This window comes from Gymnoscopelus braueri (assembly GCF_963280865.1).
Source record: "Gymnoscopelus braueri genome assembly, chromosome: 9".
Lineage (NCBI taxonomy): Eukaryota > Metazoa > Chordata > Actinopteri > Myctophiformes > Myctophidae > Gymnoscopelus > Gymnoscopelus braueri.
In genome coordinates, this window is record NC_137610.1 from 12,876,609 (window position 1) to 12,902,811 (window position 26,203).

At 43.9% G+C, this 26,203-nt stretch overlaps 1 protein-coding gene across 1 annotated transcript in view; it reads left to right on the forward strand.

Moving 5' to 3' along the window:
* syt7a (synaptotagmin VIIa) overlaps positions 1-26,203 on the forward strand; it is a gene marked incomplete at its 5' end in the record, with an annotated part of 103,238 nt that overhangs the window by 48,541 nt on the left and 28,494 nt on the right. The window contains 3 exons of the mRNA XM_080438623.1: positions 13,735-13,811; positions 15,252-15,386; positions 22,682-23,086. Of these exons, the coding sequence (XP_080294749.1) occupies positions 13,735-13,811; positions 15,252-15,386; positions 22,682-23,086 (617 nt within the window). The remainder of the gene's footprint in view (positions 1-13,734; positions 13,812-15,251; positions 15,387-22,681; positions 23,087-26,203) is intronic.

The following is a 26,203-nucleotide window of genomic DNA, read 5'->3' on the forward strand; positions in this document are numbered from 1 at the left end:
ATGTATGTTTTGTAATGATAATCAAAATCTACAAAGTAACTAGTAACTAAAGTTTTCAAATAATTGTAGTGGCGCAAAAGTAGGCTACAATATTTGCCTCAAGTATTGTAAATTGTAAATACTCAAGTAAAGTACAAATATCTCATAATTGTACTTGAGTAGGCTACATGTTACTTTCCACCACTGCTATTAAATGAATAAATAATAGGAGCGGACTTGTGGAAATGAATAAGCTTACACACACACACACACACACACACACACACACACACACACACACACACACACACACACACGGTCTCCTTCAGATATTCTTTTCTCCATATGCTGCACATGATAGCCTATATATCATAGCCTACGCATCATGCACAAACACAACACTTAAATTCTTCTTAAACAACCTCTATGGCATATGTTTGCCTGTTTGACTGAAATAACCGTGGCCTAAATGAAGTGAGGGTCTCACTCACTGTATGAAAAGATACATAGTGCATGCATATGATCCACTCAAGTCCCGCACCCGCAGGTGCAGGACAAAAAACAGTTAATCAAATAGAAAAAATAAGTGCACACTGGTAGAAAAAGCTCCGCTATTTATGTATTGCTGTCAACTTTTCGATCAGTTAGAAGTTCAATAGGAATTTTACATTTTCATTAGGAAACGTAGTCTATGTATCCAACATTTTCAGGACAATTCCCGAAGAAGCAATAAATAAATAAATAGCGGATGTGGTGGAAGTGGAAAGTAACTAGTACATGTACTCAAGTACTGTAGGTCTACTTAAATACAATTTTGAGTTATTTTTTACTTTACTGGAGTATTTCCAAATTTCAATACTTTTACTTCTCCACTACATCTCAGAGGCAAATATTCCTACTTTTACTCCACTACACAATAATTTGAAAACTTTAGTTAGTTACTTTGCAGATATACATTATTAAATTATAAAACATAGCCGATCTACAAGCTCACAATGCATCACCATGCCTTGTGAGCTTGTAGATCTGCTACCTATTTTCAAACATTTTAGTACTTTTACTTAGGTAGGCTACTTTAAGTATATTTTGATGCCAATACTTTTGTACTTTTACTTGTTGTAACAGAGTAGCCTATTTCTTCACATTATTTGCTACTTTTACTTAAGTAAAATATGATATCTGACTACTTCTTCCACCACTGAATAGCGGAGCTTTTTTCACTCACTGTAGCCTACCGTTTGATGGTGGTCGCTTGAACTTTATAGGCTATAAATAAAATATGAAGTAATGAGGGTCTCACTATAGGCCTAGCTGTGTTTAGAACAATCCTCAAATATGAAGAACAAAGTGATGTGCAGTAGCTGATGTGTTGTCCGTCCACTATAATAAGTTCCTCCACTCTTTATAAAACGTCTGACAATAGAAAATAATAGTCTATATAGATGTATATCGAACAGGCACAAAGCACTCTTTTTTTCACTCTATGACAAAGCAGTGTGCAGAGCAGATCTCAACCAGGTCCACAATGGAAACAAGTTCGTTTTTTTGTGTTATCCTTTTAACAACCATTGTAAAATCCTACCTCTGTACTGTTTACAAATCTGTTAATAAAGTATTTAATCAATAAATAAAAAACAATAAAAAGTGTTTGGGGGCGGGGCACAGGCTGTGCCCCGCCCCCGCACAGCCGCGAAACCTCGCTCAAATAGAGACCCTGCGAGCGAAAATAGGAGGGGTGGACGACGTCGCTGCACGGTTCGTTGTCGCTCGCGGTAGGTCAGGACGGTCTCATTGAAAAACATGTATTTTAATGAGATTTCATCGCCCGCTCGCGTCGCATCGCGTCGCATCGCTGGCAGTGCGGATGGGGTGTAACAGTGATTAATCACATTAACTCTAACATCTCTATTTTGGACATGTCATAATGTGCCTGTGTGCCTTTTTGCCCATATATGGAGATACCTGATATTATCAATATCACATCATAGCGCTGGGTACTTCACAACAACAGGTACAATGATTGGGTACAACAGGTATTGCATAACCGGAGGGGCATCGTTCCCAACGGGTATCGGTCTAGTTTTTCTTTTTCATTTTTTTTTTTTTCAAAATGTTCAAAAACAGCACAACATAGCAGATCTACAAGCTCACAACACATCACCATGTGCGACGTGTCATGATGCAATGCATTGCCCTGAGCTTGTAGGTCTGTTGTTACCGCTATTCGTTGTGAGACGAAGTACAGGTTCGTCGCCAGTTGGGATTTCCCCTCACCATAATCCCTCGTTTATGCAGTTAGACTCTATATGAACAAGTGGGAGGAAATGGTCTGTGCTGAAGTGGGACAGAGGTGCGGTTGAGTCCCACGATGTTTTCACCCCTGCCGGAACATCAGACGTTACATTCAATATTCCACATTAAAGTAAATGGAGCAGTGAATCACACACCCTGTCTTCTGCTGTGAAGAAGAGCCTGCTCCGCTCCCTGCACCTTGGAGACTCCCTGAGGTCCTCTCCAGAGTACGGCTGTAAATGGATCTTATTTCCATCCTGTGACAGCACCTCGCGGCAGCCAACAGCCACAGGGACGGCCTGGAGACAGGGTGACATTGTATTGGCCTAATGACCCCGCCAAGGCCACACTATCAACTGCCCCGTTTCCCATGGACAAGACGGCGTTGGTTCTATATCCAGCGCGTTTGATGTTTAGTTTTTTTCCCCCTGCCTCCCTCCTTCCTCCTCATTTTCTTTTCTTCCTCTCATATCGACACATCTTGGTCTGGCTCATTGGTCATTGTGGGTTGTCCTGAATGGTATTAAGAAGTTAATTAAAGCCTGTTAAGTCTCCAGACCACTCGCTGTGGGAGAAATGCCAGCCGCATGCTTTTGTGAAACCACATTAAATGTGGCACCGCTTAATGTGAGGGAGTACTATAGGAGAACTGTGATAAGACGCAGTCATTAATACCGTGGTAATCGTGCGTTTGCAATGGTGTGCTGGCCGTCAACAAAAAAGCATAATTCTGCTCACCATATTGATTGCAGGACTGGCTCCTTAGTTCATCAAACATACTAGCTGTGTGCAGTGGTGGAAAAACCACTCACATTTCTTACTTAAGTTAAAGTATCAATACTGCATTGTAGAAATACTCTGTTACAAGTAAAAGTCCAGAATTATAAATGTACTTAAAAAGTCAAAATGTACCTAAAATACCAAAAGTAAAAGTACTTAAATGTTTAAAAATAGCAGATCTACATGCTCACAACGCGACGCATCGCGACTCGTTGTGAGCTTGTAGATCGGCTATTTTCAAATAGCCTATGTATAAAATAGGGCTGAAGTGGTTAATGTATGTTTTATAATATAATCATTTATATCTGCAAAGTAACTAATAACTAAAGTTTTCAAATAATTATAGTGGAGTAAAAGTACAGTATTTGCCTCTGAGATGTAGTGTAGTAGAAGTAAAAGTACAGAAAATTGGAAATACTCCAGTAAAGTAAAAATACCTCAGAATTGTACTTAAGTACAGTACTTGAGTAAATTTACTTAGTTACTTTACACCACTGGCTGTGTGTAACTAACAGCCTTGCAAATTTGACAAATTTCGGGTCAAAAATTAAGTACGTTTTTACTATTACCTCATCGGGGTCCACAAACAACGTGTATCCACCCACCCAGCTCTCTTTATCTCTTTATCTAGTGAATACTCTATTCCCACTAGACATGAATAGACGGTACTGTATGTGCAGTAGGATTTGCATAAACAGGCATACGGTTATTTCAAGTCCTAGTAGAGACAGCCCATTATAGATGTATAATGTATGTATGTGATACATATTCATGTGCTGTGCTGGTCACGCATAGGCTATAGACGAGGTGTTAGCTGGTTTTACCCACCAGTTATTTCCTGCTTCTCGTTATGTAAAAGCACACTGCAACATAAACCAGTTAAAACCTTAAAGGGATAGTTCACCCAAAAAATTACTAATTGCTTTTATTCAATGCTGTACTGCAGATTGTACTCTTTGTTTAAAATAATAATACAAGTTTGATCACAAAGAATTAAAGGGATAATTCACCCCCAAAATGACTTTTTTTCCCCCCGATTAATCACCCCATGGAGACTTGAATTCATATTTTTTGAAATGTCGCATTTTGTTTTTGTCGCATTCCTAAGCCAATAATTTGATGACCAGCTGACTGGTAGGCAGCTGTTCCGGTAGGAGACACAAAGGAGACTCTTTGTGTCTCCTAACGGAACCGCTGCCGGTCATCAAATTAATGGCTTAGGAATGTGACAAAAACTTAAAAATATCCATGAATTCAAGTCTTCATGGGGTGACTAATCTATAGAAAAAAAGTCATATTGGGGGTGAACTATCCCTTTAATTCTTTGTGATCAAACTTGTATTATTATTTTAAACAAAGAGTACAATCTGCAGTACAGCATTGAATAAAAGCAATACAATAAATAAAACAAAACACTTACCGGTAAGTGTTTTGTTTTTACTGATAAGTATTGTGTATTACAGACCCACATTAACTACACATATAATGTGCTTGACATTTCCCAGCATGCCTTTAGAGAGCCTGAGCATCATTTGGGGTGGCAGTGTATCAGGAGGCAGAGGGGCCGTCTGGGAGCTGGAAGGTCTCCGGTTCGATCCCCAGCGTCTCCTGGTAAAGGTCACAGGAGAAAGGTCTTCATTCTTTGGTTGTTCTCCCTTGTGCCTGCCTTAGGAAATACACTGCGTATTACTAGGACTAGACCGGGGGGCCACACAAATCAGGAACGATGTCAATTGGGAACAATGCCAATTAGGAATGCATGCCCCACCACTGTATGCAACAGCTGTTGTACCTGTCAGAGTACTTGCTGTACAAGACCCTGTTGAAGACCTACGTGTCGAAACACGTCGGTCAGCTGTTGCCTTGCTCATCTGCTAAAATAAATTAATATATTTATCACCTGAAGACGGAGTGCCTCAGTATTGTTTCCCTAGTCTGCCTCACCACAAGCAGAACTTTGTTTCCTTTGCTTCTATTCCTATACCTCTTCCACTGAAGAGCACCTGTTTGAGCCACTGTGATTGAACGCAGGCAGCGCTTCCTTTTCTTTTGTTTTATACTTGCTTGGTCCCGAAATGAAACCATAAATGACTGCTATTGGCTGCAACCGTTTCTTCTCTCGGTAGAACCAGTAGAAGCCCTAGAAGCCCACGCCCATTGGGAGTGAGCAGATCATTGCTTCAGTCTCTTATCAGCCTTGTATCAACAGTGAATATGCCAATATTTTGGTTGTCGCTACATGATGGTGAGATGAGGAAGGGAGCGGAAAGAGAACAGTAAGCTACATCATTTCAAAGTTCCCTGCGTTGACTAGCATATTCAATTAAACATCTATTTTATGGATGTAAGGCCCCTGGCCTGTCACATATTAGTCACATATACTCTACAGAAAATGTTTAATCTAATTTAAATCTAATGTTGTCCTGTATTTAAAGCCCTTAGGCAGTCCCGATAGCGTGTATGTGACAATGATGCACACAGATAAGACATTGTTTTGACATATACAGTACATACACGGAGGAGTTCATTTTATTGATCGACCGATGACTTAGTATTCGGACGATGATTTTTTAATGGAGCACTCTTGGCTAATTACAGCTTGATGTGGGTAATATTGAGCGAGCATGGAGGCTCTGCTCATTACAAACAAACACAGCTGTGGCGTCGAAACGCAAGCACACTGCCAATTGAGCCAGAGAGAGAGAGTGGTGGTTGCACATCTTTCATATTTTACTCTTCTCCAACAACACCCTCAGTACTGTCCACCATTGTAACTTTGCAGCATTGAAGCTTTTCGCTGTAATGCTCCGTGCTTCAAAGCTGTCGCTTGAATATCATGCTCTAATGGGCATTGTTCAAAAGTGTGAGGAGTTTTCAAGATGGGGCTTGCTGTGATTTGGGTTTAGTTCTCTCGTAATTGCTTCATCATCATATTGGCTGGAGCTATTTTGAATCCCATGGCTCAGAGCCAGATGCCAGTGAATAATCATGCCCCCTTGCTGATGAAGATGACTGGTTTAAATTAGACTTAAGTGGTTTCAAGGGTATTTGAGTGGAGAATGAGATGCAAAAATGCGCACTCTTCCATGTCCTTGCGCTAGAGTCTAACGGTTAGACCCTCATACATGGGACTTGTTGCTGAATTTAAGCTATTCGTTTGTTGTCTTTGTGTTTGTGCTCCGGGTAAAAATTCCCACCTCTCCTCTTTGCAGCCCCCCCCCCCCCCCCCCCAAATTGACCAGCTAATGTGAACGAGATAAGGATTGGGGTTAGGGTGTGTGGGGCTTGGATTGTGTGTGTGTGTGCGTGTGTGTGTGCGTGTGCATGCGTGCGTGTGTGTGTGCGTGCGTGCGTGCGTGCGTGCGTGCGTGCGTGCGGACGTCCTGTGGCCATGAGGATCATGAGACTCAATCAATAGCCATCACAGGGTGTTTGAATCCCTCCCAGCAGGCTAGAGAGAATGCCGGTTTTCTCAACTGACTCACCTGGGACTTCCTGTCATTCATTCTTTTTTCTCACCTCACCATTTCACTTTTCACACCTGTCCCTCCCATCTGTCCTCTATCCCTTTGTCTCGCCTGCCATCTTCCTCTCTACTTGTATTTCTCATCTTGCTGGCTGCCTCCCTTTTTTATTTTGCATTCTATTTTTAGTTTTCCCCCCTTTGCACTCTCTCTCTCTCTCTCTCTCTCTCTCTCTCTCTCTCTCTCTCTCTCTCTCTCTCTGTGTATATATGTATATATATGGGCGTATCGGGTTTGTGAGGACTGACAGATACAGAGATCTCCATATATGGGCTTGTCAGTCGGATTGGTGGTGGGACGTAGGTGTGATACACACACACACACACACATACACACACTTACTGTACATATTGTTTCTGTCGGGCAGAAACCTCATATCTCCATAGTGTCGCACAAAAAACTAAAGTAGTGAAAATAGCAGATCCATTGTTGTGAGTTTGTAGATCTGCTATTTTCACTATTTTAATTTGAATAAAAAAATGTATAAAAAAGGAACGGTTTTGGACAGCAACAAAATAATATACTGTACAGCCCTCTCTATTTCAGCCCATATCCCATATATTTGATCTGTTCCTAAAAATGTTAAGATTCTGTTGAATACTACACGAGTTTCCCTTGAAAACTTGTTCTTGCGTCATCAGGAATTATCCACAAGTTCAGTACTAGCGTTTTTACTAGCATTTCTAATGCATAAGGACATTTTCCTTTTCAGGTTTCAAGTCCTTTATACTCATATGATGCAGAACCAGGTTACACTGTACAATGACATTCTTAGTTTGCGCTTCTTCTTGACGCCATTAACTCTTTGACTGCCAGAGTATTTTCATAAAGTACTCCCCCAGTGCCAGCGATTTTCGTGTTTTTTTGTTTTGTTATTTTGTTATTTAATTTTCATATAGTATTATATGTCTAGCTGCGGTTTTGAACACATACGATGGTTCCACCAGCAGAGAGCAGCAAATAGACACATTCATCAGCTCGCTGACTCGCTGCCCCCCCCCCAAACAGAGCCAAACAGTGAAATACGTCAAACCGGATGTGACGTGTTCTCAGATTCTCCGATCGGCCAAAAATACGATGTGATACACGACGGCGTTGACTGTTCGTCACCCAGACTATAGATTATAGAAGTGGACCTCTCCGTTCGTTTTTTATACCGTGTGAAAAACCGTGTGTTTCACTATTCTGGCCGAAAATGACCAGGGGAAAAAAATGAAAACCGTAAACGGAATCTGCGTCATAAAACCGGATGCATGCAGGTGTGGGTGAAGTAAGTGGAACTCGAAACCTAGAATGAAAAATGATCAGAATAGCGCGATCAGAGATTAAACAATGAACGCACGTCCAACGCGTCTAACGCGTCGACGGCCAACTGGACAAACTAGCAATTGACGCGTTATCGAGTCAACCGCAGTCAAAGAGTTAAAAAGAAATGGAAATGTATCATCAAAAAAAAAATAACTAAAATAAACTATTCAACATATCTATGTACGTATAGTATATAAAATACATTATGTTATGTATGTAGTAAAGTCAGGGTGGTGTATGTCTGCGCATCTTTCAGATTCCATGATAATGATGTGGAGTGATGTGGGGGCCGTTAGCGACTTACAATCTTGAACAAATATCAATCTGACATGCTAATGTAATGACGTTATGCTCTAGGAATTTGCATGCAGAGCATAACAGGCATTAGGTACAGTGCAGACATCTGCACATTGATATAGAAGTGCCTGTCAACTTGATCTTTTGAGTTCTGAGCACCGCACACATAAAGGACACAACTGGATTGACTGGTATCTATCGTGAAGACTGAACCAAACCAACACTCGGAGACAGTATTTGCGAAGGTTTTATTCAAATAATGGCACGTCCACACAGGGGGGAAACCCCTGGTGCCGTTTGGTGAAGACATTTCAAATCATAAATTAATAAACAAACTTTTCACCCCGTCGGGGCTCTGTGTCATTAATTGTCCATGCGTTTCTCCTTCACGTGCTCTGCGTGGGGTTCCAGTCCATGAACATTCCGTTTAAACAGTGTCGGGTCCTATGTTGCCTAGAACAGAAATATATAGCAATTAGACTCCGGGTTATATAACACCAAGCAATGAGGAGGAGAATAAGTGGAGGTTCGCTTACCGCCTCTGCACCTGTCTGGTCAACGTGGAGAGTCAGGCCATACTGAGGCAGAGACGGTGCTTTTGGTCTGTCTGTGCGCTCCCCAGCTGGGCAACGCAGGTGCGCTCACTTCAGGTTGATTCCACAGATAGATTGGCAGGTAGCGCCCGTCGATGACGCAGCCCAGCTGGGGGCGGGGCCTGGCTGGCCGCGTACCGCCTCTGCCCCACTGACTCTCCCCGTTGAGGTGCTAGATCAAACATTACCTGAGCTTTCCTTTAGTTTTTCTCATTTCCCTCTTGTTGACATAATCACAAACCATTCTGTATTTGTTACTGAACGGTTTTCTGAAAAACCTATAATGTTGCTATAATATCAGAGGTTCTCAAACTTTTTCATGTCAAGGACCCCCAAAATAGAGGGGCACGGTGGCGCAGTCGGTAGCGCTGTCGCCTCACAGCTAGAAGGTCCTGGGTTCAATTCCCGCCGGGGACGCTGTGGGCGCTGGGGGCGTGTTCTCTCCTCCGCGTCATCAGTGCCCATACCCTAGGTGGGGTTGGTGAAAGGGCCTTTCTGTGTAGAGTTTGCATGTTCTCCCCGTGTCTCCTAGGGTAGTTAATACCCTCTCAAAAACATGCAGTAATCCTGGTCACTATACTGCCTCCCCCTGGTCAGCCAGGGTGCCTGATGGAGGGGAAAGGAACTGGTTGGAATAACGTGTTCCTTCCACGCGCTACGTCTACTCAGGGAACCTCCCCCCTGTCGGGTGATAAGAAGCGGCCTGCTTGCTCCTCATGCATTGAAGGAGGCATGAGCTTCAGCTTGGGCTCTCCCTAGGCTGGCAGAGGGAGAGTAGCGCCCAGGATTACATAGGCAATTGGCACTGGGTGAAAAAATATGGGTTATAAAATCGTGGGATAAAAATTATAGAAAAAAAAGAAAAGAAAAAAAAGGACCCCCAAAATGATATGTATTTGGTCGCGGACCCCCATCTCAAAATATTTTGTTCCAGGGACCCCCATAAGCAAAGATTTGAGTTATAAATGTTCACTTTAAAAGTATATATTCAAAGATTTGCACAAATGTTCATGATTGTTTTTTAAATAGCAGATCTACAAGCTCAGTGCCGCGCTATGAGCTTGTATATCTGCTATTTTGAATAGCCAAAGTATAAAATAATGGCTATAGCTCAAATCTAAAATGACAGATGCGTTCCCAGATTGAATGGGTTAAGGCAAGTTAAAGAGAAAAGCTCACTAGTGGAAATCGTGCTGTTGCTCCATGCGAGCTAGTATTCTGTTGCCGATCATTTGAGAGTCATTGAATACACTTCTGTGTATGCAGCTGTTTAAACTATGTTCAGAGTGTGTTTTTCCTATGGGCACAGCATTGACTCAGTGTTTACTGTTCTATTTCAGGTTGACACTGATTATACAATAGATGTGCGCGCTCTGGCTTTGTTTTCCTTCATGCGCGTGACTGATATAATTTTTCTCTGTGGCACGCTATTGTCACTCATGTCTGTTTAACAGGTCTAACAATAAGCCTGCAACATCCACAGCGTGGACTGTGGACTGAAAACAATATGGAGACTGTCATCATCTCATCTCGCAGTACACTTGACAACTCTACAGTGTGTGTGCAGGAGCTCTCTTGCCGTATGCAGTCTGCAGGCGGTGCCGCAATTTGCATTTCTATAAGCCGTCACAACCATATTCATGACTTATCCATGTATCATAAACGGATTTCAGATCAGCTCAATTTCTCAATTTCGACTCGTACATAACCTTTGGATGATTTCCATTATCATCTGTGCATGTTTTCCCAATGCTAGCTGTCTGCTGGCTCTGTGTGTTTGGGTGTGCAGTGACTTGGTTGTTTTGTGTGAACAGGCGGTCACAGAGCTTTTACAGATGCTCATTGGGGTGTCCTTGCTGCTGGTGTTGCCAGGAGCTGATCTGACTGTCATTAATGTAACGGCAGAGGTCCTCTGCTTGCTGTTTGTTGTTCAGTGTGGTCATTGGGCAGGTCTGGACAAGCCAGTCGTGGAGCTACTCTCCCTGAAGGCCACCCCACCCAGTCTAATGCACTGTAGAAAGCATTCAGTATGGAAGATCCAGCCCTCTTCCTCCAGCCTTAAGCTCGAGGACCACACAACTAGCAGTCTCTTCAGTAGCTAATATCCTCTCAGCCATGAAAAGATCCAATTATACAACAAGAGCCAGAGGAACAGGCCAGGTGTTTTGTACTATATTCTGTGTGATGGAGGACCTCTGTCCATCTTACATGTGTATCTGAGCATCACTTTCAGGGAAGCAGGCAGGGTGTTGAAGAGGGCAGGGTGTTGAAGAGGGCAGGACCAGTTTTAACTTATCCTCCCCGTTCCCTGCATCCAAGTGTCAAGAGATTACCTGCAGTTAAGCACTCCTCCTGCTTTTCTCACGTGTACTGTAATATAATGCATATGTATATGTGTATGTATATATATATATATATATATATATATATATATATATATATATATATATATATATATTAGGGGTGGGACGATATGGGTACCTCACGATACGATATATATCACGATATTAGGCCCACGATAACAATATATATCACGATATTCGATATATTGCGATATCACGATATTCGATATATATTGCAAGAAATTTCACCAACGATATATCACGATATCTGAAAATATCGATATATTGCGATATCACGATATATTGCATGAAATTTCACCAACAATATATCACGATAGTCCTTGTATTCAATTCATAAACACATAAAATAGCACCAAACAGTTCAAAATCATCATTACACAAATACAGAGTAGGAAAAACAACGTATCACAAACTAAAAAAACGTTTTTTTAAAAAATATCGATTATTTTTTTAGGCAGTATATCGATTATTCATCGCGGGAGAAAGTATCGCGATATATCGTCCCACCCCTAATATATATATATATATATACACACACGCGCACACACACAAACATACACACACACACACACACACACACACACACACACACACACACACACACACACACACACACACATTTGAAATATTTATTTATGTCCACATAATAAGAAGTACAGGATGTACAAAGGACATAAACACTGCCAGTGCTGTCAGATGAAGGGAAAACAGCCAGTTACAAAGTGCATGTAAAGCAGAGCATTGTTACATACAAAACAAAAGATGGCATACTTGTCGAACACAGTGGACAACAATCATGGGTAAAGGAAGCAACGCCTCCTCCAAATTGAGCGGCTTCCTATAATAGCTGATATTGAGCAGTACCTTGCTAATTGTTTAGCCCTCCTTTTGGAGAGGCCGGCCATTTGCAGGCCCCTCACAACCAACTTGTGCACGTGTCCTAGACAACCAAAGATAAAAACCAAAAGTTTACATCTGTAGCCTAGCTGAGAGATGGTCTGCTCTAGCTGATGATATTTTAGCACTTTTTGGTTAGGAAGGCTTCCTCTAAGCTGTTTTCCACAAAATCATCCTGCACATCACTACATTAACGACGGTAGTTACGACGGGACGACATAAACACACGACACACACACACACACACACACACATCTTGTTGCGTTAAATCCATCTAAAGGCAGGAATGAGTCAATTTTAAAACAAAGTTGCATACTGTAAAACAAACTGTCGTGCATTTGGTCTTTTGTATTTTGACTTTGAGAGTGTTTGTGTGCAGTTGTGTGTGTCTGTTTTAGTTTTTTGTTGTTTTTGTTTCTTTTGTTTTTTTTGGGGGGGGGGGCTGCAACATGACAGTCTATGGTGCTCACTCAAACATTATTGTCTATCATTGTTTTAGTGTTTTAGACCAGTGGTTCTCAAAGTGGGGTCCGGGATCCCCAGGGGTCCTTGGTGGGGGTTCCATGGGGTCCCTAGCAAAAGGAGGGAGGGTGATATTGGTCATTGCATGTACTCCTACGGGCTGGGGCGGCACCTGTCAGCGGGGAGTGTTGGGCGGAGTCGGTAGGGTGCAACAGCAGTGACAACACAGAAATGTGTGTGGGGAGGAATTAATCGGCATAGCGAGTGTGTATAGTTTCAATGTAGGCTGATGATGGGTTCTTGGTTTACATATGTATTAGTTATTATTAGATTATTGGTTAACTTATGTATTACTTTGTATATTATGTGTATTATGATGTATTATGATGTATTATCTTGTGTCCTTGCTTACTGTAAATCGCTCTGGATTAAGAGCGTCTGCTAAATGCTAAATGCCTAAACTGTAAACTGTAAAAAGGGGATCCGCAGGTGTATTTGTCAATTTGGGGATCTTTGACATGAAAAAGTTTTAGAACCACTGTTTTAGACAACAAACCCAGCAACTACACTTTAGAAACAAGCCCAGAATACCACAACCAGCAACGACTTTACAGAAAAACAAGTCCTAAGCAACTTTGGACTTTGGCTAATAAGCAAACATGGCAACACTGATTGCACTGTGACACATGTGAAGCACCTTTAACAGTAATGAGCTTTTCCAGTACAAAGCTCCCCATGGACTTCACTCTTCAAAGCCTTGCCATTATTGCCATGGTTACGGCAGGTGATGCACCGGGTGGTTGAAATCAAGCTTGTGCAGAACTCTCCAGAGCCTCCTCTCCGCTAGCCTCGTGGATCTCAGGGCCTTTAGAGCGATACTGTAGTCATAGTCGGGGAAGGACTCTCCAATTCATATTTGATTTGACTTTGATGAGAGTAATCAGGAGACTCATCAGGTGGAGGACTGACCCCACACAGCTCATTTAATAATAGCGGTAGCATTTACACTTGAAATTAGCATAGTGAAAAACATGGCTTCAAAGATGATGGATGTAAGCTAACTGTTCTTTATTCCTCCCCACCCTCCCATCCTCTCTTATCACCACCACCTCTGTGTGTCTCTCTCTCTCTCTCTCTCTCTCTCTCTCTGTCTCTGTCTCTGTCTCTGTCTCTGTCTCTGTCTCTCTCTCTCTCTCTCTCTCTCTCTCTCTCTCTCTCTCGATCCTTTTTGGCTCAAAGGGGAAGAGGAAGCCAGGGGTGGAGACTGCCGACACACCTGATTCTTCACGTGGGCGAGGGGAGAAGAAAGCCATCAAGTAGGTGTCTGGCAACTAGATGGGACAGAACAGTCCCACGATAATCAGCTCTGCTTGGCTCTGCCGCTCATTACATGATACGCAAATCAAAACACAACATTTGTCTTTGAAGTTTTCCATCAGAGCATGATCTCTGAAGGGGGTGGGGTGGCAGCAGAGTAGACACGGAACTAAATTATAAAGTGGTTTAATTGTTATAGATTGGTCCTGCATTATCTTACCTGTGTTGGTGATTTTCTTTTTTCTTTTTTTTTTGGTCTGGTCTGAGAGAGTCTTACAGCTGTTATCTTCACCTCTGTTATCTTAGAGTTGTAAGATAGAAAGTGTCTCTAAGTGTGGGCCTTTAGCCAAGTCTCTGAAAAGCTTGCCAATGGATGTTGATTAAGGTAAATACAGGAGCAGAAACAACCCTGTATTTACTCTATAGAAGGGTGTTTTTCCCCCCTTGCTAATCCACTCCAGGTACTGTAGAAAGGTTGAGGAGGATTTCCATTTAATGCCTCTTACAGTGCCTGCAGTCTTCTCTCAGTGAAGGAAGTTCATAGGTTAGTACAAGAAAATGTCAGCTTTGTAATGCGATAAGAATTATGCCTAACTCCACAAACTGCCTTTATTAACCTCTTCAACTCTACACCGCCCTTTTGACCTCTGTCATCTCTTGTTATTTTTGGGTTATTTGTGCTCACATATTATTTAACTTTCTCTGTGTGGAGACGGTTCAAGCGTGAAGGATGGGGCTCTGTGATATGCTTCTTTTCCTTCTTTTTTTTTACTTGGCTCCCCAGGGTCTTTGAATTTGTATACTATTTCCCTCCTCACTGGCTCCAGCGGCATTGATGTGCTCTCTGTTTATCATTTCAGCTTAAACTCCTCTTTGTGCACTGCCCCCCCCTGTGCTCTGTTCCTCGCTGCTCTAGCTTTGGCCACCGCTGTGTGACTCTTCTGACATCAGTGATTCTGCTCACCTCTTCCTCCTCTGTGTCTGTGGTTTACCTCTCTGCCTTTGGGTCTTACGCTTTGTCATGCTTTCTCACTTTTCACACTCAAGGGTGACTGAGCCAGATGTCTCCATGCTTACCGAAATGTATTTTGACAGTGGTGACATTGCCGGATGAACAGAATGTAATTGTATGTTGTACAGTATGTTGCTTAGGCTATGATCTTTTCTCTCCTTGTCTCTCGTCTATGCGACAGCACATTGTGAAACGGCTCTTCAGAACCCCCTGTTTTTGTTTTCTAAATTGTTCTGCTATGATTTGATCACTTCACTATAAGAAGCTCATGGGGTCTCGCTGAGCGTCGGCTGTCAAGACCGACTTCCCTCCTCACAAGCCGGGAATAACCTGTGTGTGTGTGTGTGTGATTCACCCGTTGTGAAGGGTCAGTCAGTGCCTGTTCCATGGTTGTGTTGCTCTGACCTGTCTCTCTCTCTGGCCACAGTGAACTAGACAGAGACTTTTGGAATAACAATGACAGCAGCACAGTGCAGCAGAGGTGGAGCTCCTATCCGCCCAAGGAGTTCCTACTAAACATTTCTCCCTATGCCCCATACGGAGATCCTCGCCTCACGTTCAAGTGAGTCTTGATCCAGCGCTGGTAAGAGACTCCCCCCCACCCACCCAAGCAGGGCTGTAATGAGGCGGGGGCACCCCTTCACCTAGGGCTGGGCAATTAACCCAAAATATATTGAAACTGATTTTTAGAGCCAATAGCATTACATCAACTAATCGACTAAATTGATTAGTCTGATTAACCACTTAACCCTGTATTATGCTACCTTGTAGGCTACAATGGTGGTTGTAAAATAGCAAGAAATGATAGTAAAAATAGCCTATCTACAAGCTCACCGCGTCACAGTGCGGCGCGTTGTGAGCTTGTAGATCTGCTTTCTTCATTATTTTATTTTTATAATCGTACAATCAATCATAATCGAGGCAAAAGTTAGAAATAGTAAGTCGTGATATTGATTTGAAGTCATATCGCCCAGCCCTTCTCTAACCTCTCCTTCCTCTCCTGTCATCCCCTCATCATCTCCTTCCCTCTCTCTTTCTCTCCCCCCCCTTCCTCCACCATGCCATTCATCATATGGAAGAGTCTAAGCACTATGACACATACTGTGTTATATAAAAATGGATTTTTATAAGCCCTGCCAGGTTAAATCACATCCACCTTGTTTCATAATCTTGCATTTATTTTCTTGATCTCCACCAACGACAGAAACAATAAGCCATCTAATATGGCTGTATACACACGGGGAGCTACTAAATCATTAGCCATGATTGCTCATAATCTATGTGGGAAATGGGAGTGAAGGGAAATGTCATGCACACATTACAGCATCCCTATCACAGACATTCAGCCTATTCCTAAAAACACAGCAGCAAAACTCATCCAACCCACTCACAGCTAATTCTACCCCTACTGCTCAAGTCCTCTGACCTTTTAACCCATTAAGACCGGGTACGCATCTGTCATTTGTAGATCTCTATGGCTATTAAAAAATAGCAGATATACAAGCTCGTAGATTTTTAGAAAAATCGTGAAAATGTGTGTAAATCTTTGAATATATACATTTTTAAAGCGAACATTTGTAACTCAAATCTTTGCTTCTGGGGGGGGGGGGGGTCCCTGGAACAAAATATTTTGAGATGGGGGTCCGCGGCCAAATACATATCATTTTGGGGGTCCTTGACATGAAAAAGTTTGATAACCACTAATATTGCAACATAGGTTTTTTAAAAAAAACTGTTTTAGAAGACATTTTGTAGAATCGAAACCTCAGGCCTTAATGGGTTAATGGACGTAGAGGCGTGCATGTTCTGATGCCCCCCAGTCCCTACAGCCCTGTCAGCCCACTAACTCCTCCTAACCTCTAACTTTACCATCTTTCACCTTTCTCCCATGGAGACTCCCATGGAGACGGACAACCCTTTTGGCACTCGTAACTCCCCACCCCTTCTGCAAATATAGGTGTATGCTTTAACATGACATCTATCTTTCTTCTATCTGTCTCTGTCTGTCTGTTTACCTTCCTATACCTTCTCTCTGTGTGTCAACTGAAAGTATCACTGGCTGTCGTTGTGGTTGTGGAGGGTTGACCGTTACGCTAGGCACTAATGTGGTCACCAGTGTTAACCTATGGTTTAAGGCTGTTCCATCTGTCATGGCTCCTCTCCTGATCCCCTTCAATGCTAATGTCTGATGTGTTCTCGCACTGTAACTGCATTTTCCTGTGTCCTATAATATGCAAACTGTAGGTACAGAAACATTTGCTCGATGCCATGAGTTTAGTTTAATGATTTATTTATTTTTCATCAGTTTCTTGTTAACGCAACATAACAACTCAGTTGCCACTGTATGAAAACTCTGCCTGAAGATGATGGCTGCTGATCTCCAGACTCCTCCTTCCAAATTCGTTGTCCTTGAAAATACCCCCTGGATACACCCCCTGGGTGTGATTTAGGGCTCATAAATTTGTCTTTCGATTGTCTCTGTCCTCCCCATAAGCTATTATGCTGCCGTCCACTGGTAGAAAGTGGACACTGGCTCAGATCATTAAAAACTGCTTGTGTCAGATAGTGGGAGATATTGTTGCCATGATCCCGATAAGATACTGTAATGAGTTTGCCATTCAATTAAAAGACGGAAAAGATTGTGTAGAATGTTATTAAGCCACGAGAGATGGGGAGAGGAGTTGCAGAGATTGACCTCCTAAATCCAAGCAAGCTACAGTAATATACACCTGAGGTCAGCGCCAACAAACAACAGGGGGAGGGGGCAAATCGCTCCTCCTACCAGGATCCTGCTGATATCAGCAGCTTTCAATCTTTGTAGCAACATCGGGCCTCATTTATAAAATAACTATTAACTATATGAATTAAATGTTTGGGCATTGACATTCAATACCGACAATTGTTCAATATTGAACATGTGTGGCAAACATCACCACAGCCTGTGACACAGCCTAAGGTAAATCATTATCATGATTTTAAATGGCTGGTAGTATGCCACGTTTTTAAGTACCGGTAATAGCTGATATGAATCATAGTCTGTCTGTTTTTCTCTCATAAATTTAGCATTCCAGCAGCCAGTCAACCATTGAACTGTCAAATGCACATGCAGTACTGTACAGTACAGTACAGTACAGTACAGTACACAGAGGCATCAGGTGGGTGCATTCTGAAGCATTCCAGATGACCTGTGGTCTTCTGCGCTTGTAGTTGGAGAGTAATGACAGTCACCTTTGTAGTTGACTGCGTAAATGAGGCCCGCGGTTCGCTCCTTTCCTGCTCCAACTGTCGCTCCGGCAGAGTCTTGTGGGGATTGATGTCTTTGCTACGTGTTGAGACAGGTCAATTGGTCAGGAATTTATATGAGAAAGGAGGGCGACCTTCCCAAAGGGACATGCAAGTGTGTTTTCCCCCTAATCCCTGTCTTGCAGTACGACACTACCAGGTTCTCTCTTGTCTCTGCTGCACGCCTCATGTCTCTTTTGTCTCCCTGTGCACTTTGATACATATTAATGCATGGCAGTGGTGTCACCAGAGGGCACTACTGTGCTATATTTTTGATCATCGTTGGTGTCAACTAAGACGTGTCATTTAAACCCCCCCACGCACACTCACTGACACACAACTATATTCTCCCAATTTAGAGCATTATAGGCCTATGACGAATATGAACGTACACTTCTTTAGGTAGACCTAAGAAATCAAACAACAGCGACCACCTGATTATTATCTAGTTTCCTCCTGCAGACAACTGGACTGACAATCAATAGATCCTGTTTCTTTCAGCAACTGTAAATGTGTAATTCCCATGCGTTCCTGACGCATTGCATTACTTTACCACCCTATTGATGCCAGGTGGCGATCGAGTGACAAATAAACCCCTACACAGTAGTACAGCAGACTCTGCATCTAAAAATAGAATTGAAGCCATTCTCAAGAGTAGTATTTGGATCACTTCTGCTGTACTAACGCAGCAGATGCACCTGTATTTCAATGAATGTCACCTTGGAGGACTGAATGGTTTGTCTGTTGTGTTTGTGGGGAGCTGTAGTCAGTCCTCCCCTCTCTCCCTCAGAGATTCAGCCATTACATTGTCCTGAATAACGGTGCTGTTTCAAGTGCGTGTTAAACCAGCAGCACACCGTCTCGTGCTGGTCCCTACCAGTGCATATGGGCAGCATGCTCCAGTAGTCATCCTACGGCCCAGAGGACAGTGACCCCTTGCTCGTATTCCACCCTCCACAGGCTCCCAGTGAATACCCCCTGTCCTTTTTCTATCTCCCCCTCTTCCATCCCTCCCTCCTTCCTTCCCTTCCTCCCTCCAAACTGGGCTCTTTTTACCCCACCTGCCTGTCTCTTGGCCTGGAAAAAGTAGACCTCCCTCCTTCTCACACTCGACACATCTTTCTTTGCCTCGTTGGCCCTGTGGTTTCTCAATATATATCTCCCTGTGTGTTTCTCTCTCTCTCTCTTTCTGTGCTCCTCCTGGGTGTTTTTTCTCCTCTCTCCTCCCCTGCCACAATCGTGCCACCCTGACGGTGTTCCCCCCAACACTCTCTCTCTCAGCGGGACGGTGTCGGGGGGACAGAAAGGGTCAGTGGTTGGGCACGGGGATGATGGGGGGGGTCCCTGTCGAAGCAACAGTGCGAAGAGCGATGTGGCAGACGGCGCAAAGGCCGGGAGGTGGCAGACCGTCCAGAGCCACATGCAGTCCGGAGGACTGAGACCCAGCAAGTGAGTGCAGAGACGAGTCTGTGAATAATGTCATGCACAACCGGATAGAAATAACACATCATTTCCAATGCGCACGTGATTCATATCCAAGTCATTGTTCACAGCCATGGCAGCTGTGATTGGTCCTATCAGTTGCGAGTTCTCATTTGGCTGCCGGTGAGACATACAGTACTGGCAGGTTAGATGAGCTGCATGACTGGAGCCCAGGTGTCCAGGTGTGTGTTGGTGTCAATGAGCTGTGTTGACTGGGAGGAACGTGTAGAAAAATACATGTGAGCGTGGCAAGCTAACAATAGCTTCTGTTGCTGGTGCTGGTGCTGTATCACTGACTCACATCCACACCTGACACAGGGCTGCACAACATGCTGAGTTACAAGGCAAGGAGAATGTGTTTTATTGTCTTTTTTATGGTGGCTGCATGCTACCATTTTAGGTTATCACCCTTTCACCTTTTAGGTGGAAACGTTTTCACCTAAAAGGTGATTATGATACTAGGCGCTCATAGTCCGGTGATGTCGGTTAGTAAAAACAGAGAGATGTGTTGGGGTGAGCGGTGAGTCGCTTATCACCACGGCTCAGTGACGTCATGTTGTAGTCTTCAAACCACCGTGGTGAGAGGGAGATCACCGAAAATGGTAGCATGTGCCCCCCTTTACAGTATGTGGCCTGACTAATCACACCTATAGCTGATATACGGAAACACAATTTAAGTATCAATCACATTTTCACATATAGCAAAATCCAAATGAAAGTTCTCAACTGAAATAACTACTGCAGAAATGAGCTCCCATGAGTCTTTCAATTGACCAATTAGTGCTGAAAAAGGCATGTGAATGCTGAATGCAGATTCCCATGCTCTCTTCTCCAAAGCAATGCTCTTATAGGGACTATATCTGGCGTTTCACAAAACGAGGCAGCTAATTTTCAGTTCCTCTCTTCTTTTACACCTTTCTTTAGCACCTCGTTGTCTGTGATCCCCCCCCCCCAACCCACAACACATTTACTCCCTTCACTATCTCTCTCTCACTCTGCCTTCCCTGCTTCTCTCCTCCTCCTCTCATCTTTCTTTCTCTTTGCCCCCTGTCTATAATTGGATTCTATTTTCAGGCTGATGTAAGTGTCTCTGTCTCTTGTGCCTGTGTCTCACACCCCATTTTCTCTCTTGTCTCTCTCCTCCACTCCTCTCTTATCTGTCCCATCTTTCTGTTTTCTCTCTCCTCCCATCCATCTCCTCCCTTTTATCACCCTGCAAAGCCTCTTTTACTCTTTTACTTTGCCCCATAAACAGTCTTGATTTTTTGGGGGGCGTAACCTCGCTTTACACTTTTTAACTCTTGTACAGTGGTTAAGCCATTAAGACCGGGAACGCATCTGTGTCATTTTAGATTTTAGCTATAACCATTATTTTATACTTTGGCTATTCAAAAATAGCAGATATACAAGCTCATTTTAGAAAAATCATGAAAATGTGTGCAAATCTTTGAATGTATATATTTTTTAAAGTGAACATTTGCAACTAAATTCTTTACTTCCCTGGAACAAAATATTTTACAAAAGTTCGCTTTAAAAAATACATATATTTGGCCTAGACGTGGCGGTCCAGGCACCCTAGGCTGCAAAGACAGCGTGCCGCGGGTTTCAGTCCCGATCCCGACGACCATTGCTGCGTGTCACTCCCCATCTCCTGTCAGTCTACTGTCCTATAAATAAAGGCATAAAAGCCCGAAACACAAATCTTAAAAAAAAACACATTTGCACACATTTTCACGATTTTTCAAAAATAGCCAAAGACATCTAAAATGACAGAGATGCTTTCCCGGATTGAATGGGTTAAGTTGGATTGATAGGATTGATGAGGCTGAAAGCCTAGCGTAAAACTACATTAGATGAAGTAATGCACAACAGAGTGGAGCTGCTTCTAACTGATGTGAATAGCACTCTCATGACCTAGTTCCGATACCCTGGATTACAGGGCGATCTCTGAGGAGGAGGATATATTTAGAGGGTGGGAAAGCATAACAAAAGAACATGATACAGGAAACTATGTTCCCAGTCAACCCAGCTGAACAATGTATGCCTGCCGTTAGCGATCATTATTGAACTTGAACATTAGCATAGTCGTGCCTTTCTGGCTCAGACCCTGATGTCGGAGTGAGTGAGTGAGTTGTGAAGCCTCTGAGAAAGTTACTGACGAGCAGTGTTTGTGAAGGGGAGGGGATAGGGTGGAAAATGAGAGGCTGAGTGAGGGAGGGAGACTGTGTAGGACTTGGTTGGCTGGCTGGGGATGTCTCTAGAGGTACGGCATGTATTTAAAAAGATTTCGAGAGAAAGGAGGAACGTACGGAGGTAAAAAGTAAAAAGCAAGAGGAGACGAGAGGAGGACATGGGAATTTCCGATCAGGCCAAAAAGCCCTCTGTGGGAAGAGCCGGCAGCTGCAAATCCACGACCCACATGGCCAGAGGCGCGCGCAGCCGCTCCGCACCTGTACGGACGCCGGTGCACATCCGCCCGCCGCCCCCACGGACCATGTCGGCCACACGCAAACTGCATGCTCAGAAGGCGCGCGAGGCACGTGCGCGTCCTCCGACACAGACGCACGCAGCAGCAGCAGGCGCGCAAAGCTGCCCGACGCAGCCCCACGACAGGCACGCGACTCACAGCGATCACTCAGGCTGCACCTTCTACTGCTATGTCTGCTACTGCTGTTACTGCTGCTGCCTCACGTTGCTTTCTTTCTCTCTCCTCCTCCTCCTCTCTCCTCCTCCCCGCTCTCCTCCTCCCCCCTCCTCCTCCTCCATCCCTGCCTCCTCTTCGAAACCCGCCCTCCACGTCACCACCTCTTCGCCGCCATCTCCTCCCTGCGTGGACGTGGCATCGTGTGCCCATCCTGACGTGAACCTGACCTCCATGGCTCCCCTTCCCTACTGCCCCGTATCCCCTCCCCTCCTTTCCGATGACTGTCCCCCGCTCCCCAACCTCTCCTCTCCTGTCCCGTCTACCCCTGCTATGTCTACTCCTCCTCCCGCTCCCCGAACCTCTCCCACCTCACCGCCCCCCCTACACCGCCCCATCTTCTGCCGACCACGCCCCTCCTCCCTGCCCTCCCTGCTCCTTTGCCCTCCCAGCTTCGGGGACTCTGTGCTGTCCCCACCATCCACGCTGGAGCGCATGCCCTCGGGGCTGGCCCGGCCTCGCACGCTGCTGCGCCAGCAGAGCCTGCAGCAGCCCCTCATCCACCCGGCCCTCGGCCAGCCCCCCACCACCTCCCAGAGCCTGGGACAGTTGCACCCCGCACCTGGCCAGGCCGGGGCAGGCGGGGGTCCAGGGGGAGCAGGAGGAGACGGGGGCGGGGGCGGTGGCACAGGCATGCGTGGGGTGGCACCCCGCGGTGCCCGGGGCAGCCCGGGAGGGGCAGGCGCCTCCCGCCACAGGGGAGGCGTAGCGGGGGGGCGCCCGCCGGGCGATCCTGGAAGCTGGGATCACATGATGGGGCAGATCAAAACACGAGGCCTGGATGTGAAGTCCTTCCTGTGAGTCTTCCTGCCTTTTTTTCTCCCCGCAACGTCTTTGTGAGTCTTGTGTGCTGTCAGATGCTCAGAAGTCTCTTCCTGTCCTGTGTCTCTTGCTGTGTGTATGCTACAGTATATGCTCGCCTGTGTTTGAGAAACTTGCCTGAAGTGTTTGTTTAGATGTTTATGCACCATCGTTGAATAATTTACCAATCTGCTTTTTCAGTTGATAGTGAAATATTGCATAGTCTTTCCTCCTTATGAATGTTAACTGTCTGTCATCTTCTTTATTCTGTGTTGTGGTTGTTTAGTTTTTTCTTCAGCTCCCAAATATTACTGCATTTATTAGTTGGTGTTCACTGTGCATCTGATAGCCAGGGAAGGATATTACTTTTTTCCTCATAATGCAGAACGACACTCTACATTGTGGCATGTGTATGCTTGCGTGTGCTTGTGCGTGTGCGTGCGGTGTGCGTGTGTGCGTGCGTGCGTGCGTGTGTGTGTGTGTGTGTGAACTCGGAGAGTGTACAAGTCAATATAACCAGACTTGTTGCTGAGCTCGGCCTCTCCTCAGTCATACTCTCTCCAGTAGCGTTAGCCTAGCATGTCGCGTAGTGTAGTGTCCAATGCAACGCTGTTCTCGGAATAATTTGGAAAATCAACAATACACATAGGCTATAATCAATTATGTTACTCTTTGAGACACACATCCACCATTGTCTTGGAGGTGCATCAGCATTGCGTTTGTGAGATGGATCGTATACAGTGAGTTATATTTCTGTCCTAGCGCAAAACTATGGTTACAATGCAGGGACCTTCAATAACCACCATCTTAGACAGGACGCCAAATCCACGCAAGAAGCACCTTTGTTTGCACCTCCATCAAACTCACGATGTCGATTTCCTTCTCCAATTCACATGCACTAGCGCATGACCTCACTGTTGACTGTAGCTAATGTAGCAACAATTTCTATTTATCATGGGAAATATTAATAATGTTATGACAAATTAAGGAGCAATGCAAATTAAAGGGTTCATCCAACCATTAACATACCCATGAAAACTATTAAGAACTTGAAACAGTATGATGTCAGGTTGGTTATAAATAGATTGGAAACGTGTTGAAATCAAAAGGCAGACGACTTCTCTCCGGTTAACATATGTTAATTAATATAATAATTCCTATGTAGATGTTAATAGAAACAACCAAAGAAATGGGGACAGTGACGATATACATAATAGGCCTATAGTTGCAGGGTAGACGATGAAGATGAAGCCGGGGGAGGAGGCCAGAGGTTGAATTTCAATGCATCAGAACAAATTCATAAATATAGATGAGGTTGTAGAGACAAGCATCTGTCACTCAGCACAAAGCCCTGTGAGTGGATAGGGTACAGATCTAATGCTAAATATATCTCACAGATATTAACCCATTGAGACCTGAAGCCGATTCTACATGTCTCCTAAATCTCAACAGTATTCTCAAAAACGTATGTTTCTATAATATTTTTCATGTCAAGGACCCCCAAAATTATATGTATTTGGCCGCCGACCCCCATCAAAATATTTAGTTCCAGGGACCCCCAGAAGCAAAGATTTGAGTAAAAAATGTTCGCTTTAAAAATATATATTCAAAGATTTGCACACATTTTCACGATTTTTCAAAAATAGCAGATATACAAGCTCGTAGCGCGGCACTCGGTGCCGCGCTATGAGCTTGTATATCTGCTATTTTTGAATAGCCCAAAGTGTAAAATAATGCTTTTTTAGCTCAAATCTAAAAATGACACAGTTCCAGGTCTTAATGGGTTAACCAGAATGCGTGCCGTTGATTAGGAATTTATAATTGTCTTTACTTGACTGATACTTTATGATCCCTTTAAATCTCAATCAAAATTGAATCTTAAATGGATGAATACATCCGGGGCAATTTTTTTGTGTGTGGATACACAACGGCACTGTTATTAGTTAGGCTGGGGAATTAATTAAAAAGAGCCTCCATTTTGGAGCATTTTATGCAATCTGTCAATGGTGGCATTCTTTTCCCTAATTTCAAAACATGATCGAAGTGTCAAGTGTTTCTGTGTTTATACCACACAGCAATTTCTTCAGTGTTTATTTATCCATTTGTAACTCTGAGAGTTTACAAATGTAATCAAACGGACCCTTACGGTGTCCATTTGATTACATTTGTACTTTCTCAGAGTCAAATTAATAGGTTTTTAGTGTGCACGCTCTGTTAAACAGTAACATCTGTTTGGATGGCATTGAGCATAGCTTGTGCAATTGTCTTAGGAGGATAGCGCCAGTGTTTATAATATTCCTGAGGCATGTGCCATAATGAGTCATGATGATATACTTGATATTCCAATCATACTGCTCAATTATATAGTGTTATTACTGAGTTGTCATTTGGAATGATTCTTGAAGACCCCTGCTTGGGAGACCAAAGCCAGGAAGCCTGTTGTGTGTTTGCACCCAACATCTTTCCTCGCTCACGTTTATGCTAATGTGTAAATTGCAACTTTGGGCTGTTATTTCTGCTCCCGACTTGCGTGCCATGTGTGTGTACTGTACTGTATATCACACGGTCAACATGCCACTGTGCATCACTTTAACAACAGGGGTTAAGCAACTGTGTGTAGATTTGTGTTAACCCTGATGCATTGATCTTCTGTCGGCAGCACCATTGCTCCCACAATAGATTGTTGCTTCGGGCCTGAAACAGAAGGGAGGGAGGGAGTGAGAGAGGGAGGATGTGAGGGGTGAAGGGGACGAACGGAGAAGGACATCACCAAGGTGTGACATGTGATTAATGTCCATTTTACAGTGATTCCATTTCCACTAAACCTTTTTCAGCTCTTGCATGTGCCTGACAGGCTCTCCGGGCACTGGGGCTGGCTAGCTAGAACACGAACACTAGCAGGTCAGGGAGAACATCATCCGTAATAGTAAACTTTAGCACCCGTCAGTGTAAATGTGAGATTGAGCTCATTGTTGTAATATATCCCATCCTGCAACAGCAACATTGCCGTGGATTGATGACAGAGAGGCCTTGTAATAGACATGACCCATTGTTCGAGCCAGTTAATTTCAATCTTGGCTAGATACCCCAGTGCCTGTGAATCATGGCTCAGT